Raw genomic sequence first — 14,916 nt, forward strand, 5'->3', positions numbered from 1 at the left:
AAGACGCAGCTTGGTCGCGAGCATCTTGGGCCGTCTGGAGCTCCGCCGTCAAGGTTTGCACCCGATCGGAAAGAGCCTGGGCTAGAGCCCGCAGATCGGTGGGTGACATTGAGGAAGGGCTGACCGAAGGAGTGGTGAATGGGGCCTTGTTCGGCGATTTGCTGGTACGCTTGGTGAGAGACATGTGTCACGAAGAGGAGGAAGCGGTTGTGGATGCTGGTAGTGCACGCCGTGAACGCTGTTGTGCAGCGCCGACAACGTACAGGAGGCGATTGTGGTGAAGTGCTTTCTCAGAAATAAGAGAATGGACCTAACGCGGGGTCACTATCCCGAATCAGTGACAATTTCAAGTGATTAGAGGGGATTCGGATCGTCCGGCGCGGATGCAAGTTGCCTGAGGTGGATTAGCCATGACGAGCAGCACCCCGTATGAAACGACGATGGATCTGGTATGTGTGATGTACGGGAAGGCAGGATCCACCAAGACCGATCTAGGATCCACCCTTACCTGGATTCACTGAGGTGGATATGGGGATATACTATATACGGGTGGATCGAGTGTGGATCCTATGAAGGAATGATGGTAGGTGTCATCTGAAGGTGGATCTAGTATCTATGACTAACGAGAGGTCAAGATCCACCGCGAGGTGTCCCGGATCCTATTTCCTAGTTTGGATCCCAGGAGGTGAGGATCCCGCATAGAGGGACCTGGATCCAGGATACAGGGATGGTGGATGCAGTGGATCTCGAGCTTTTGGTGGGACGATGGAGGTCACAAACGGCTGCAAGATGCTGTTGGATGATTGGAGAGCTCAGATCCATGACGAGTGTACCCTTACAGTGAAGTGGATCCAAGCGACCTGGATTCGGATGAGTGTACCCATAATAGGGTGACCATATTGATTACGCCATGGATCCGGTGGATCTGAAGATAATACAGCTGGGATGATGGGTCAAGGAAAGAAAGGACATGCAGCCGAGCCTGTAAGGGATTTAACAAGTAAAAGACATAAGGTAGAAATCCAGGCAGGTATAGGCTTAAGTATCAATACAGTCTTCTATTTGCGCAGTAACACGCAAGTGCCTTCCTGCCCTCAAGAACCGGAACTACATTGGCCGTACGAGCTCGGAGAAGGTTGGGAATTGCGAATCTAGTGTTGGTAGTGATAGCTGGATAATACATTGGCCAGATCCTACAACCTAGGGAGCTTTTCCTTTACACGTGCAGATCCGACAGGCTAACCGGATTTACTACGTGGCCGGGTATACCTAAGAAGGTCTCAACTCTCAAGGTCCCGTCACAGGAGGCGGCAAGTACGATGCAAAGGAAACACAAAGGCAGGGGAACACACCCGCAAGGCAACCCTACGGCCAGATCCATGATCTAGGCCCTCGATCCACTTACGCTCGAATATTCGCTTAGGATCCAGAACCAACCACGGACGCAGAGTGAAGATATTACCACTGCTGCTCCACCCCATCCCCACGTCTCGCCAAGACACTCAAGCTTCCCCACTTGAACGCTTCGGAAGTTACCGAGAGAGCAAGATCCCGCCCTACCGACGGGTACACAAGGTGAGGAAAGTTAAGCAGAACACGGATCATCGGGGGACCCCCTCCGTTAGTCGGTGTCTGGGCGCAGATGGTAAGTTGGATCCAGCAATCTCGCTAATTTTGCTGATCCCGCTACACCACAACCGGGTTGTTCAGGGGCATCCAACCAAACACCACTTTCTTCGATTGGATGCTCGCAGGCATTGTGTTCGCGTGTCATGTTCGTAAACAAATGACCACAGCTCTCTCAAAAATTGTTTTCATCGTAGATTGATACGCAGTGCTACAACTGGATCGTAGTAGTGCGGGGTCAGGTGGTGTGTGCTCACCTTATAGCACAGGCTCATGATCATGATATCCCAATCGATGCCTGTGAAGAGGTTACATGATGTGGAACACATGGGTACGGATTACCCGGAGAGCTTACAAACTCTCAGTACATAAGTTGGAGAGCTAACAAGGTCTCTCGTTACGTTGGCACACGTTATGAATTTGATTAGGTTTAACTATGCTAGATAGTTAAACGGATACATTTACCTCTAGATGGCTTGGCTGCAATAATAGTAAACTAGACGAACGCCGCCGTTACGCGGCGGTAGTTTAGGTTTAATTCTACCTTTTTTAGGCCTTTCGCATCCGCTGTGCTTCGGCGGGACAATTATTCCAAAAAAACGGAACCTATTATACTAAAGTATGTTCTAAATTGCCTTTTTACAATCAATGATCTGGGTATAATATAGATTACCAGGCATGAAACGATTTTAAGCAGGACTACAAAATGCTGAGTCCCCAGTAATCCGTGCAATAATTTTTACAAAAGACTGAGCCCCCAACATTATGTCTACTACATCTAAGATTATAATTCTAATGATCTTGATACAACCTCTTTATTTTTGTTGCTATCACTGTGTCTTAATTTTCCACCTGCACCTCAAATAGCATTTTTACAAATGCTACACAATATGTTTACTGTTAGTTCAGCATCGTACTCGGTATAACGTGCCATTTCTGAACCGCTATGAAATTTAACTCACATAAACGCAAATGATAGTAATAGCCTATCCAGCCTGCACTACTTGCCCGCTTGTATTGTGATTTCTAGTCAAATTTGCCAAATCGGGTAGATTCTCTAAACCGCCCATCAATCGACAGACGTCTGTGATTGGCTATTATTTTTTTAGCTGACTACTTAAGTACGAGTCATTCAGGCTGATCGTGAAAGGTGGTTGCTGGGAGGCCGCCGTGACCAAGCAGAACGCACATCAAAACACCGTTTTCCACTGCTTGTACGGCTACTACAAATTTGGATACTCGAAACAAGACCTCGCTCACGTGTACAACAAGAGCGTTAAAACTATCGGAAACTGGATTCGAGTTTATAAAGACACAGGGACGTTCGAGCGGTCTTCTTCTAAAGCAGACAATAAGTTCACATATGCTCATAGAAAGCGGCTGTTTGATTAATACGAACAGCAACCCCTCTCGTATCGTGATGAAGCACGATAAGTTTTTCGTCGAGCGCATAACATCTCAATTTCCGTCACATCAGTGTGGAGAATCATTCACGAGTTTGGTTTGACTCGGAAAGTGCTGGAGAGGAGGGCGATGTATATAAAGGAAAGTGATATTTTCGATTTTTAGGAAGAAATAAGTGGCATTGACTGGAGTTTTCAAAACCTCGTGTTCCTCGATGAAGTCTTTTGATAACAGACGTATGATTCGTAAGCGTGGCTACTTAATCCGAGGCAAGACCGTTGCTATCCGGTTTTTTCTTTACGTATCCAAACAGGTACTCGATCGGATTGAAGACCAAACAATATTTTGGCGGATACCATTATATATTGTAGCACCGAAATACACTTGATCATGGGCAGTAAGCAGGACGAAATATTGGTCCTATCCCAATGTTCCTCAAACCATGTATTATTTCACGATGTCTGTGTATAGCAGCTGCAGCCAGTACTAGTATCCACACTGAATTAGGCCCAGGATACTGTCGAACGTGGCCCCTTTTAGAGAGGGCAAAACTGCGACGGCATTTCACAAATTCGACACGGTCAAATGTTCCTTCAGTATTGAAGTGATCAAGGACGCCATTCACTCCAATGAATGCCAGAATCGAAACCCAAGTTATTCGGCTAAAATCGAAGACTTTCTGCGACACTATGTCGAGCCTAGCGGTCGAGACCTCTTGCCATTTATTGTTGAAATTTTTGTGAAGCATTTGATATGTCAAATGAATTTCGACAGTGTGGGTGGATGATTCAGTTTTTTTTTAATCCTGTGGCTCAGCTAGAGAACGAAACACGTGCCCATGTTGACGACATAAGTGGTGGCGAACAAGTGTGCAACGCAAATAAAGATGATTTGGATTTTTTTGTTCAGCAAAACGGACAGTAAACGATGCATTCGATATTACTCGTGGTCAACGTGTAGAATGTTTTTCAATCGTTCCAACGGGTCCGGAACGTCTTGCGACGGGAGTACATCTAGCATAAAGCCTTCAATGACAGACTTGCGTGTTTCAAGATCCCTTTCATGATCTCTCAATCGTCGTTCATAAGTTTCCAAGTCGTGGCGTAGCAACTTACAGCTGTCTAGCGACGCAGCGATACAGTTGAGAGCAAGATTTGATAAACGCGTCACATCGGTTAAATGTTGCGCAAGCCGCGATTCTGATGCACGAAGCAACTTAAGAATATCAGCGGGTGGGTCTCGATTTATGGCATGTTCCCATGTCTATCGATCGAGGTTGGACATTAGAGGATTCGCCCACATCCTCCACACAACGTGCGGAGCATTATACTCAGATTCCCATCGCTCGTATACACCTTTGCCAGGTCAAGATGGTGCTACTCCACTTCAAAGTGGTGAAGTAACTAAACCTTTTTAAAAATTATTCTCAATTTTTACATTAGAGTTTATGTCACTTCACAATTATGTCGAGTAAACGCACTCCGTACTTCAAAGTGGTTTATTCGCAGTTCAAAGCGGATCAACCCTCCTGAGCGTGTGCGCGAGCACTTCATTGCCATTCCTCGCTCTCTCTTATCAATCTTTTCCCAAGCCCTCAACCAAGCCAAGCCTCTACCTACCCCAAGATGCCCAGAGCCCCGCACCTCGCATTTGCCAGAGCTCGTGTCCTCGACTGCCTCCGTGTCGGCGGTGACTGGACGCTTGTGGCCGCCCACAACGGAATCCCCGCCACCACATCACGTCGATTTGTGGAAGCAAACGGAAGCACACGTCGCTGAACGAGCCGACTTGGTACTTGTACGGCTGGCTCCGTACTCTTCAATATGTAATCCCATTCAAGGTACGCAGTATACTGTATTACAATATTTTTTTAAATGGCATACTAACCGACTTTTGAACTAATGCTACAGGGTGTTTTAGTGCTTTTAAGGCCAAGATCAAGGCCGACCTTGCCTTGCCCCGTAAAGGGCTGGTTGTGGAGCATCCTCGCGGGACGGTTGCGGCTGCTCGGATGGAGAAACTGGAACGCGCGGCGAGACGCCGCATCGGATGTATCGACACGCACCTTGCTAACAGGTTGACACTGCATTGCCAGCATTCCGTTGCTGCCGCGGAGCGCATGGAAGACATGCAGTACGGCACCTAGCTGCAGCTCACCCTGAGGGGACCACTTTGCTCTGCGTTCGCGCCACTTTGAATTTCCTTTTTAGTGCTACTTTTTCGTAATCAAATTTTTGTTTTCATTTTTTTAAAAAAATCCGGTTTGAAGTGGAGTAGCACCATCTTGGCCTGGCAAAGGTGTAGTATCTATGACTAACGAGAGGTCAAGATCCACCGCGAGGTGTCCCGGATCCTATTTCCTAGTTTGGATCCCAGGAGGTGAGGATCCCGCATAGAGGGACCTGGATCCAGGATACAGGGATGGTGGATGCAGTGGATCTCGAGCTTTTGGTGGGACGATGGAGGTCACAAACGGCTGCCAAAATGCCTGTTGGGGAAGAAAAATGTTGGGAAAAAATTTCCAAATCTCGGAAGAGATGTAACCTCTAAAGGGGAAAGTGGAACCCAGCGAACTGGAATTCGGATGAGTGTACCCATAATAGGGTGACCATATTGATTACGCCATGGATCCGGTGGATCTGAAGATAATACAGCTGGGATGATGGGTCAAGGAAAGAAAGGACATGCAGCCGAGCCTGTAAGGGATTTAACAAGTAAAAGACATAAGGTAGAAATCCAGGCAGGTATAGGCTTAAGTATCAATACAGTCTTCTATTTGCGCAGTAACACGCAAGTGCCTTCCTGCCCTCAAGAACCGGAACTACATTGGCCGTACGAGCTCGGAGAAGGTTGGGAATTGCGAATCTAGTGTTGGTAGTGATAGCTGGATAATACATTGGCCAGATCCTACAACCTAGGGAGCTTTTCCTTTACACGTGCAGATCCGACAGGCTAACCGGATTTACTACGTGGCCGGGTATACCTAAGAAGGTCTCAACTCTCAAGGTCCCGTCACAGGAGGCGGCAAGTACGATGCAAAGGAAACACAAAGGCAGGGGAACACACCCGCAAGGCAACCCTACGGCCAGATCCATGATCTAGGCCCTCGATCCACTTACGCTCGAATATTCGCTTAGGATCCAGAACCAACCACGGACGCAGAGTGAAGATATTACCACTGCTGCTCCACCCCATCCCCACGTCTCGCCAAGACACTCAAGCTTCCCCACTTGAACGCTTCGGAAGTTACCGAGAGAGCAAGATCCCGCCCTACCGACGGGTACACAAGGTGAGGAAAGTTAAGCAGAACACGGATCATCGGGGGACCCCCTCCGTTAGTCGGTGTCTGGGCGCAGATGGTAAGTTGGATCCAGCAATCTCGCTAATTTTGCTGATCCCGCTACACCACAACCGGTTGTTCAGGGGCATCCAACCAAACACCACTTTCTTCGATTGGATGCTCGCAGGCATTGTGTTCGCGTGTCATGTTCGTAAACAAATGACCACAGCTCTCTCAAAAATTGTTTTCATCGTAGATTGATACGCAGTGCTACAACTGGATCGTAGTAGTGCGGGGTCAGGTGGTGTGTGCTCACCTTATAGCACAGGCTCATGATCATGATATCCCAATCGATGCCTGTGAAGAGGTTACATGATGTGGAACACATGGGTACGGATTACCCGGAGAGCTTACAAACTCTCAGTACATAAGTTGGAGAGTTAACAAGGTCTCTCGTTACGTTGGCACACGTTATGAATTTGATTAGGTTTAACTATGCTAGATAGTTAAACGGATACATTTACCTCTAGATGGCTTGGCTGCAATAATAGTAAACTAGACGAACGCCGCCGTTACGCGGCGGTAGTTTAGGTTTAATTCTACCTTTTTTAGGCCTTTCGCATCCGCTGTGCTTCGGCGGGACAATTATTCCAAAAAAACGGAACCTATTATACTAAAGTATGTTCTAAATTGCCTTTTTACAATCAATGATCTGGGTATAATATAGATTACCAGGCATGAAACGATTTTAAGCAGGACTACAAAATGCTGAGTCCCCAGTAATCCGTGCAATAATTTTTACAAAAGACTGAGCCCCCAACATTATGTCTACTACATCTAAGATTATAATTCTAATGATCTTGATACAACCTCTTTATTTTTGTTGCTATCACTGTGTCTTAATTTTCCACCTGCACCTCAAATAGCATTTTTACAAATGCTACACAATATGTTTACTGTTAGTTCAGCATCGTACTCGGTATAACGTGCCATTTCTGAACCGCTATGAAATTTAACTCACATAAACGCAAATGATAGTAATAGCCTATCCAGCCTGCACTACTTGCCCGCTTGTATTGTGATTTCTAGTCAAATTTGCCAAATCGGGTAGATTCTCTAAACCGCCCATCAATCGACAGACGTCTGTGATTGGCTATTATTTTTTTTAGCTGACTACTTAAGTACGAGTCATTAAAGGCTGATCGTGAAAGGTGGTTGCGGGGAGGCCGCCGTGACCAAGCAGAACGCACATCAAAACACCGTTTTCCACTGCTTGTACGGCTACTACAAATTTGGATACTCGAAACAAGACCTCGCTCACGTGTACAACAAGAGCGTTAAAACTATCGGAAACTGGATTCGAGTTTATAAAGACACAGGGACGTTCGAGCGGTCTTCTTCTAAAGCAGACAATAAGTTCACATATGCTCATAGAAAGCGGCTGTTTGATTAATACGAACAGCAACCCCTCTCGTATCGTGATGAAGCACGATAAGTTTTTCGTCGAGCGCATAACATCTCAATTTCCGTCACATCAGTGTGGAGAATCATTCACGAGTTTGGTTTGACTCGGAAAGTGCTGGAGAGGAGGGCGATGTATATAAAGGAAAGTGATATTTTCGATTTTTAGAAAGAAATAAGTGGCATTGACTGGAGTTTTCAAAACCTCGTGTTCCTCGATGAAGTCTTTTGATAACAGACGTATGATTCGTAAGCGTGGCTACTTAATCCGAGGCAAGACCGTTGCTATCCGGTTTTTTCTTTACGTATCCAAACAGGTACTCGATCGGATTGAAGACCAAACAATATTTTGGCGGATACCATTATATATTGTAGCACCGAAATACACTTGATCATGGGCAGTAAGCAGGACGAAATATTGGTCCTATCCCAATGTTCCTCAAACCATGTATTATTTCACGATGTCTGTGTATAGCAGCTGCAGCCAGTACTAGTATCCACACTGAATTAGGCCCAGGATACTGTCGAACGTGGCCCCTTTTAGAGAGGGCAAAACTGCGACGGCATTTCACAAATTCGACACGGTCAAATGTTCCTTCAGTATTGAAGTGATCAAGGACGCCATTCACTCCAATGAATGCCAGAATCGAAACCCAAGTTATTCGGCTAAAATCGAAGACTTTCTGCGACACTATGTCGAGCCTAGCGGTCGAGACCTCTTGCCATTTATTGTTGAAATTTTTGTGAAGCATTTGATATGTCAAATGAATTTCGACAGTGTGGGTGGATGATTCAGTTTTTTTTTAATCCTGTGGCTCAGCTAGAGAACGAAACACGTGCCCATGTTGACGACATAAGTGGTGGCGAACAAGTGTGCAACGCAAATAAAGATGATTTGGATTTTTTTGTTCAGCAAAACGGACAGTAAACGATGCATTCGATATTACTCGTGGTCAACGTGTAGAATGTTTTTCAATCGTTCCAACGGGTCCGGAACGTCTTGCGACGGGAGTACATCTAGCATAAAGCCTTCAATGACAGACTTGCGTGTTTCAAGATCCCTTTCATGATCTCTCAATCGTCGTTCATAAGTTTCCAAGTCGTGGCGTAGCAACTTACAGCTGTCTAGCGACGCAGCGATACAGTTGAGAGCAAGATTTGATAAACGCGTCACATCGGTTAAATGTTGCGCAAGCCGCGATTCTGATGCACGAAGCAACTTAAGAATATCAGCGGGTGGGTCTCGATTTATGGCATGTTCCCATGTCTATCGATCGAGGTTGGACATTAGAGGATTCGCCCACATCCTCCACACAACGTGCGGAGCATTATACTCAGATTCCCATCGCTCGTATGTAGTTGTTCGACCACTTCAAGAAGACAGCGCTCGACGGCTGCGTCAGCTCGATCTATAACTAGAAGATTGATACATGTAGCCATAAATATCGAACGGACTTGGTTGGTGGTGATGGCAATTCCGTACTCAAACACCAGTAGCTTCACCATTTTACCTTGAGTCGCGTGAAGCCACGTATTACGTTCCATGCACGATCCGATTTGTCGCTGTTCCCGACGTGCCGCTTAGCCTTGAGCTGCAAAACCTCTATCTATTCCTCGACTGTAGTGGGCAGCACGGACCACGAATCCTTAGCTCTGCTCGCTCTACCTTTCACCCGTGGGTTTAAGTGCTTTCAAACCGTGGGAAGCATATCTCGAAAGGATGACTCATTTACAGCAAAATCATCAAGTGTTTCTCTAGATAAGTCACATTGACTGACTGCTGTCTTTAGAATTGGTCGCACGACGAGCTGGGAGAGATGAGACCCCATGTGCTATGCGCCTTCATCTCTACTTGGACGGTTTTCGCTGCGGGGTGGCTGTTCAGCGAGACGCGGCGACGTACGTGTAGGAAGCGAACGACCCGGTGATGTTTGTGACGGCTGATGTGAACCACTTGGGGATTCATTAGCTTCGCTCGGGGATGACGCCGACTGTGGCGATCTTCGGAGCCGGCCGTGCTGTGTGTTGGGAGGCGATGGGGTATGGCATACGGCCGTCTCCATCGAAGTACGGTTTCTATCCAGACTTGGCGAGCTCTCCAGTTGTCGAGGAGAAGCAGAAACAACTGCTCCTAGTTGAGGTGTCTCCGGAGGAGTAAGCCGCAATGATCTTCTTGTCGGGGTACGCATGGAAAATGGAGATGCGCGATTTGTAGTTGTCCTCCTTCTAGGTGCTCTTTTTGATGATGCCGTAGCGAGGTTGCCTTGGCTTCATCCTGCACCGGGTTGGTTGCCGCCCCCGACTACGAAGACGAGCGCTTTTGAATTGCTTCGTTAGTTGGGAGCACGCACCAAATACCTTTCATGAAGCATATTTAAAAAGGCTTTATATTGGGCTCGGCGATTTGCTGGCGGTTGATTGAACCAATCGCCGGGAGAAATTCGGAGTAGATCTCTCAATACTGCCTATTTGAACTTGTAAGTAACTAAAGATTGTTGAAAATATTCGAATTGTAATATTTGTTATGCATGCAGCTCATTTTGTGCTGATTCAGAATGAGTCATGAGACACTCAATTCTGTGTCAGTTACGATTAAATCATTTGAATAATGTGCCGTAAAACGCTTGATGTTGACGGTAGTGCTTTTTATTTGATAGTTTAACGATAATTACAGAATGGTTAAACGCTCCAAGTTTATTAGCGTTTCTTTATGGGGTCTACTTAACCAACAATAATTCACACCTCTTGTGTCGTGTTGTTGTCTTGCCGCTCCAATTGAAATCGTATCCTACGCCCCTGTTGGCGACATGTCCGCCAGCTCAGTAGTATATACGACTAAATCGATTTTTTGGGGTGCGGCTTATCTGCTATACAAAATCGGATGCTTTTCAATACAATTTCCATTGGATGGAAATCGATACTTCTGTATGTATTATGCAAAGCATGTGGTATTAAAACTACTATGGGTATCACCACGATGTCGTGAGTCACGCTTCGACTAGAAAAGACGCGCTGTAACGTTTAGCCCTTCGTGATGGCACTTGTTAATCAGCGCAGCCAATTGATCCACTTCCAGCAATTCCCTAGCACCATTGTTGAACTCAACCGCCCAGTTATAGACACCTCTTGGCCCAATACAATCTTGCCAATCCACAACTCGGCCTGGTACATTTCTCAACGTGATTTTTTCTTCGGTGTCTTCAACTGGAAGTTGTTTGGTCACGTTCCACCCAATTGGAAAGGATGGTTTTTGAACGAATTGTTTTTCCAGTTTTCCAACTTCGAAGTATCTAGAGTCGTCCTTGCTCAGACAATTTGTTTTTTTTCGCTGACCCCCACTCTGTTTCCGAACAGGCATGTGAGCGGTTGCTGTTTGCAGGTCATATTGCTTCATCAGGGCAAGTGTTGCAATAACAAAATAGAGATTAAAATCAGGAACTTTGGACCTTTTCCGTAGTTTTCCTTTTTTCGAGTCGAGATATCTGTATGACATACAAACATTGAAAGTTATGCTGATATATTAAGTTGGATAAATGATGAAAAAAAAAACCTGGAGACTCGGGCATCGGTGACTTCCACTCCACACTGGTTTTTAGGGTAAACAGCGTATTCCCAAGCATTGAAAACAATTGAGCTCAGTTTTGTTGGGGAATTCAAGATAAGGTATTGCTTCCTATGATTTTTTTCACGAAAAAACACTCGTGCGTGTTCAACCATTTCGCTGGGAACAGGACCTAAAACAATTTTTAATTTAGTCAAACATATTATGATGAAAAAGTTAAATATTACCTTCGCAGAAATGACCGTATCGGGATGTCTTTTTGTCACTGTTCAGCAAAAGGATCGCTGGGAGGGTGTCATTCAAAACGACTGAGGTCGCTGCATGTAGCTGCGGAGTGCACACCGTTTTTATCACTTTGTTGTGGGATTCGATGGGGTTTTGTGACGGCAAAACACCAGGCACAGCAGAAGTAGCAAACCATGTACCCCATAAATACTGGCTTTTGAACCAATCCGCGTACACTTGTTCGTTTTTGTCGCTCCAATATTTAACTATACGCTCAGCCATTGCCGTAAATTGTTCTTCGGTACGCGCTTGCTCGAGGAGGTATATATTCATCTCGACGTAAGAACTGTAGAATCCAGAGTCATTCAATAGGCCAGCTTTTTCGAACGCTTTTCTGAAAAGGTGTGGATAACAATTAAGTATTTTGATACCAGGCCAGATGGAGGAAAAAGCTGTAGCAATGTAGGAAGCATGATCTTGGCTTCCGTACTTCAAAACCAAAGAATCGTTGAAGTAATCAGCGACGAATCGCTTAGCTGTAGAGAATAACGTTTTGTAGGCAAATTCATGCTCCGTACGCACAAACATGTACATCCAAGGTACAAATGAATGTCGGTAACGTTTTCTTTCATACACAGAGCAAGAGCTGCCGAGTGCTACCAGAGTCCAGCGATCTTTAATAAACGTGAATAATATACATGGGTTAGCAGCTGTAATAAATATTTTGCACTTACTGAAATCGATGCGGTAGGTGCCATCGGTAACTCCAACGAGACCGGTCTCTCTTTGATCACAAATACATCGGTACAGATTTCGAAAAAGACGTCGCGATGTGAAAATAACACCAAACGAAGTTCTTTCCCGGTGTCACCATCAAACTTGTGATCAAATGTGTTCATATGAGTAATCATTCTGAAAGTCGAGACTTTGTTGAGTAAATGCCGCCAAATCAATAAACCCATCAATCCCCAAGCTTCCGAAAAACTTGTCAGCCGTAGTACACATGTGCGGGTGGGCCCACTCCATCAGAACTGAAAAACTTGAAATATCCCAATTGTTTTTTTTAGTTTCTTCTTCAGACTGGCTTTTCTGTTCTTCAGTTTGATTTCGTCTGGAATCTTGGCTAACATGGTTGGGTCAAGTTTATATTTCTTCTGTAGTAGAAGTACGCATCGTTTTGGACCTGCTCCACCTTGAAGAATGCTATCCACCTCTGGTTTTATCTGCATGTCAATTCCAGACCTCTTTCGGTGCGTTAGCAACTGGCTATGGGTACCCCTAGATTCTACTTCGTATGAAGAAGTCGTTATGGAATGAGAAGAGTTGAACTCTGAAATCTTAACGATCCGTAGCCGACGAGAACACGCCTCATGCGAAATGCAAGTGTAGACACTCTTGCGACGTTCTGACGGCCCATACGTACGTAGATGGTTGTATTCGGATGTATCGACACTGTGTAGCGCAGTAACAGCAGCATCTTCTGTAAAATGGGTTGAGATAAACCGGAATGAACTATGTGCGACGTTAGAAGAATCACCCTCAGGCGGCGAGACCTCTGGATCTTGTCCATCGTCGCTCATGACTGCGGTTCAGCGTCTGTTGGCGAATGCGCCGTCTCGTGTCATACCAGGATGTCTAAAAATAGCAATATGTTGTAACACACACAGCTGTAATATAAATAAACGGGACAGAGTACATCAATACCACCTTTTAGCTATTGAAAAGCATCCTTTTTTTAGAGGTGTTGAATTCAATCTTTTTTTGTATTGAAAATAATCTCTTTCCCGATTTTTTGACGCCCTCAACTAGACGGCAATACCTCCTAAGAGCGCTTTTGATGGCGATATACGACGCACCCAGATGCCTATGAGCGCGTTAAAAGGCGTTTGAAAGCACTATGGGCTATATCAAATAGATACTCATTTGGTACAATAACCGGATGTCAAGCCGTTTGTGATGGTCAATGCTCAACGTGGGCTATTCAAACGATTCGAGTTAGACATGTTTTCAGATGGAGTCTCGATCCCGGGTTTAGCTGAAACGTTTATGTACCATACATGCTTCAAGGGCATCATCACACCCAAACCCCGACAGGTTCTGCCTTCCAGTTTCCATCCGATCGATACAATGGATATAAGACCCAATACGTTACTGCTAAACGAAAGCTTGGGCTGACGATCAATCACCTCAGCAAGATTCGTCAAGATCAAAAATAAACAAGCATCCATTGCTTCGGTAGGCTTGACGCGGAGAACGTACCAGGTGATTATTTTGATTATACGATCAGACACATCGATGGCAACATCATGATGTTATGCCGCAGGTGCCATGGTGCTCGCAAAAGTATGAATCCAAAGGCATTCCAATACCAGAAGCTCCTCGAAGTCAAGAGCGGCAAATTTGTCCATTCCATTGATTCAGAGGAAAATGATATCTATTCGAAGAGAGAGGCTAATATTGCCGGCGGTCTATCCATCATTTTCAATCGATTTTCCAAGCGCAAGGCGACAGCAATTGGAGGCGGTAAAACATTCAAGGAGATCATCGGGTATGACGCCAACGCTATCTCTGAGGCCTTGATAATGCCTTGCGTTTGCAGCAGCCGTCGATGATTATTATGGTGTCATGGATGATATTAAATCTGACAAGGTATTCGGCTTTCTCGAATGCGATATCAGAACACGTGAGTACCTCAAAGAAAGATTTTTATATATGACACCGATACTCAAGATTATGTAGATTGATTGCACCGACGAGCTTGCATATGTATGGCTATAATCGGTCTCGCAAATCAAGTGCTGTCAGACGGAATCAGCATGCTCACTCTCTCGATATTTAATTATATGTGATATAGCGACGGATGATTACTAATAAATTTCTATTATGATCCAAAAACCGGCTTCATAGCCGCCAAAGCTCTAAATGGTAAAACAAAGCTCATAGATAGCTCAATTCGACTCATATATGTTAAGGCATGGATAGCGAACAATGCTGATACTCAGAAATTCAAGATCAGAGGAAACCATTCGATCATTTTCATATAGCTAGTAATAACTCAGATCGATTTAGCTTTATGGGAATCGCGCTCGTTGCTAACGGGAGTCAATATTAACAGTCGAGTGGAGTAGGTAGATCTAGCCTCCAACAAGCAGATAGATACAGTGCTGAAACGTATAAACAATTGGTAAGGCAACATCAACCCAAAATTATCACAAGCGAAAGTGGGAGTGATCACGAAATTAAAAGTTCAATCATACTTCAAAAAATAGAAACATCGAGCATTTCAGCAACAAGCCAGGAGAACATGCTACAATGGGTAAAATAGAACGACTCAATCAAGCGATCAAGCAGCGGATAA

General features: G+C 45.2%; 1 protein-coding gene across 1 annotated transcript; it reads left to right on the forward strand.

Moving 5' to 3' along the window:
• Positions 1–13,903: 13,903 nt before the first annotated feature.
• On the forward strand, positions 13,904–14,686 carry PITG_12244 (uncharacterized protein; the record flags this gene model as incomplete). The annotated part of the gene is made up of 2 exons (XM_002900807.1): positions 13,904–14,106; positions 14,674–14,686. The coding sequence occupies 2 exons, from the start codon at positions 13,904–13,906 to the stop codon at positions 14,684–14,686; spliced, it is 216 nt and encodes a 71-aa protein (XP_002900853.1).
• Between the last annotated feature and the right edge of the window lie 230 nt (positions 14,687–14,916).

The sequence above is a fragment of the Phytophthora infestans genome, genomic scaffold (assembly GCF_000142945.1).
Source record: "Phytophthora infestans T30-4 supercont1.24 genomic scaffold, whole genome shotgun sequence".
In the NCBI taxonomy this organism is placed as follows: Eukaryota; Oomycota; class Peronosporomycetes; order Peronosporales; family Peronosporaceae; genus Phytophthora; species Phytophthora infestans.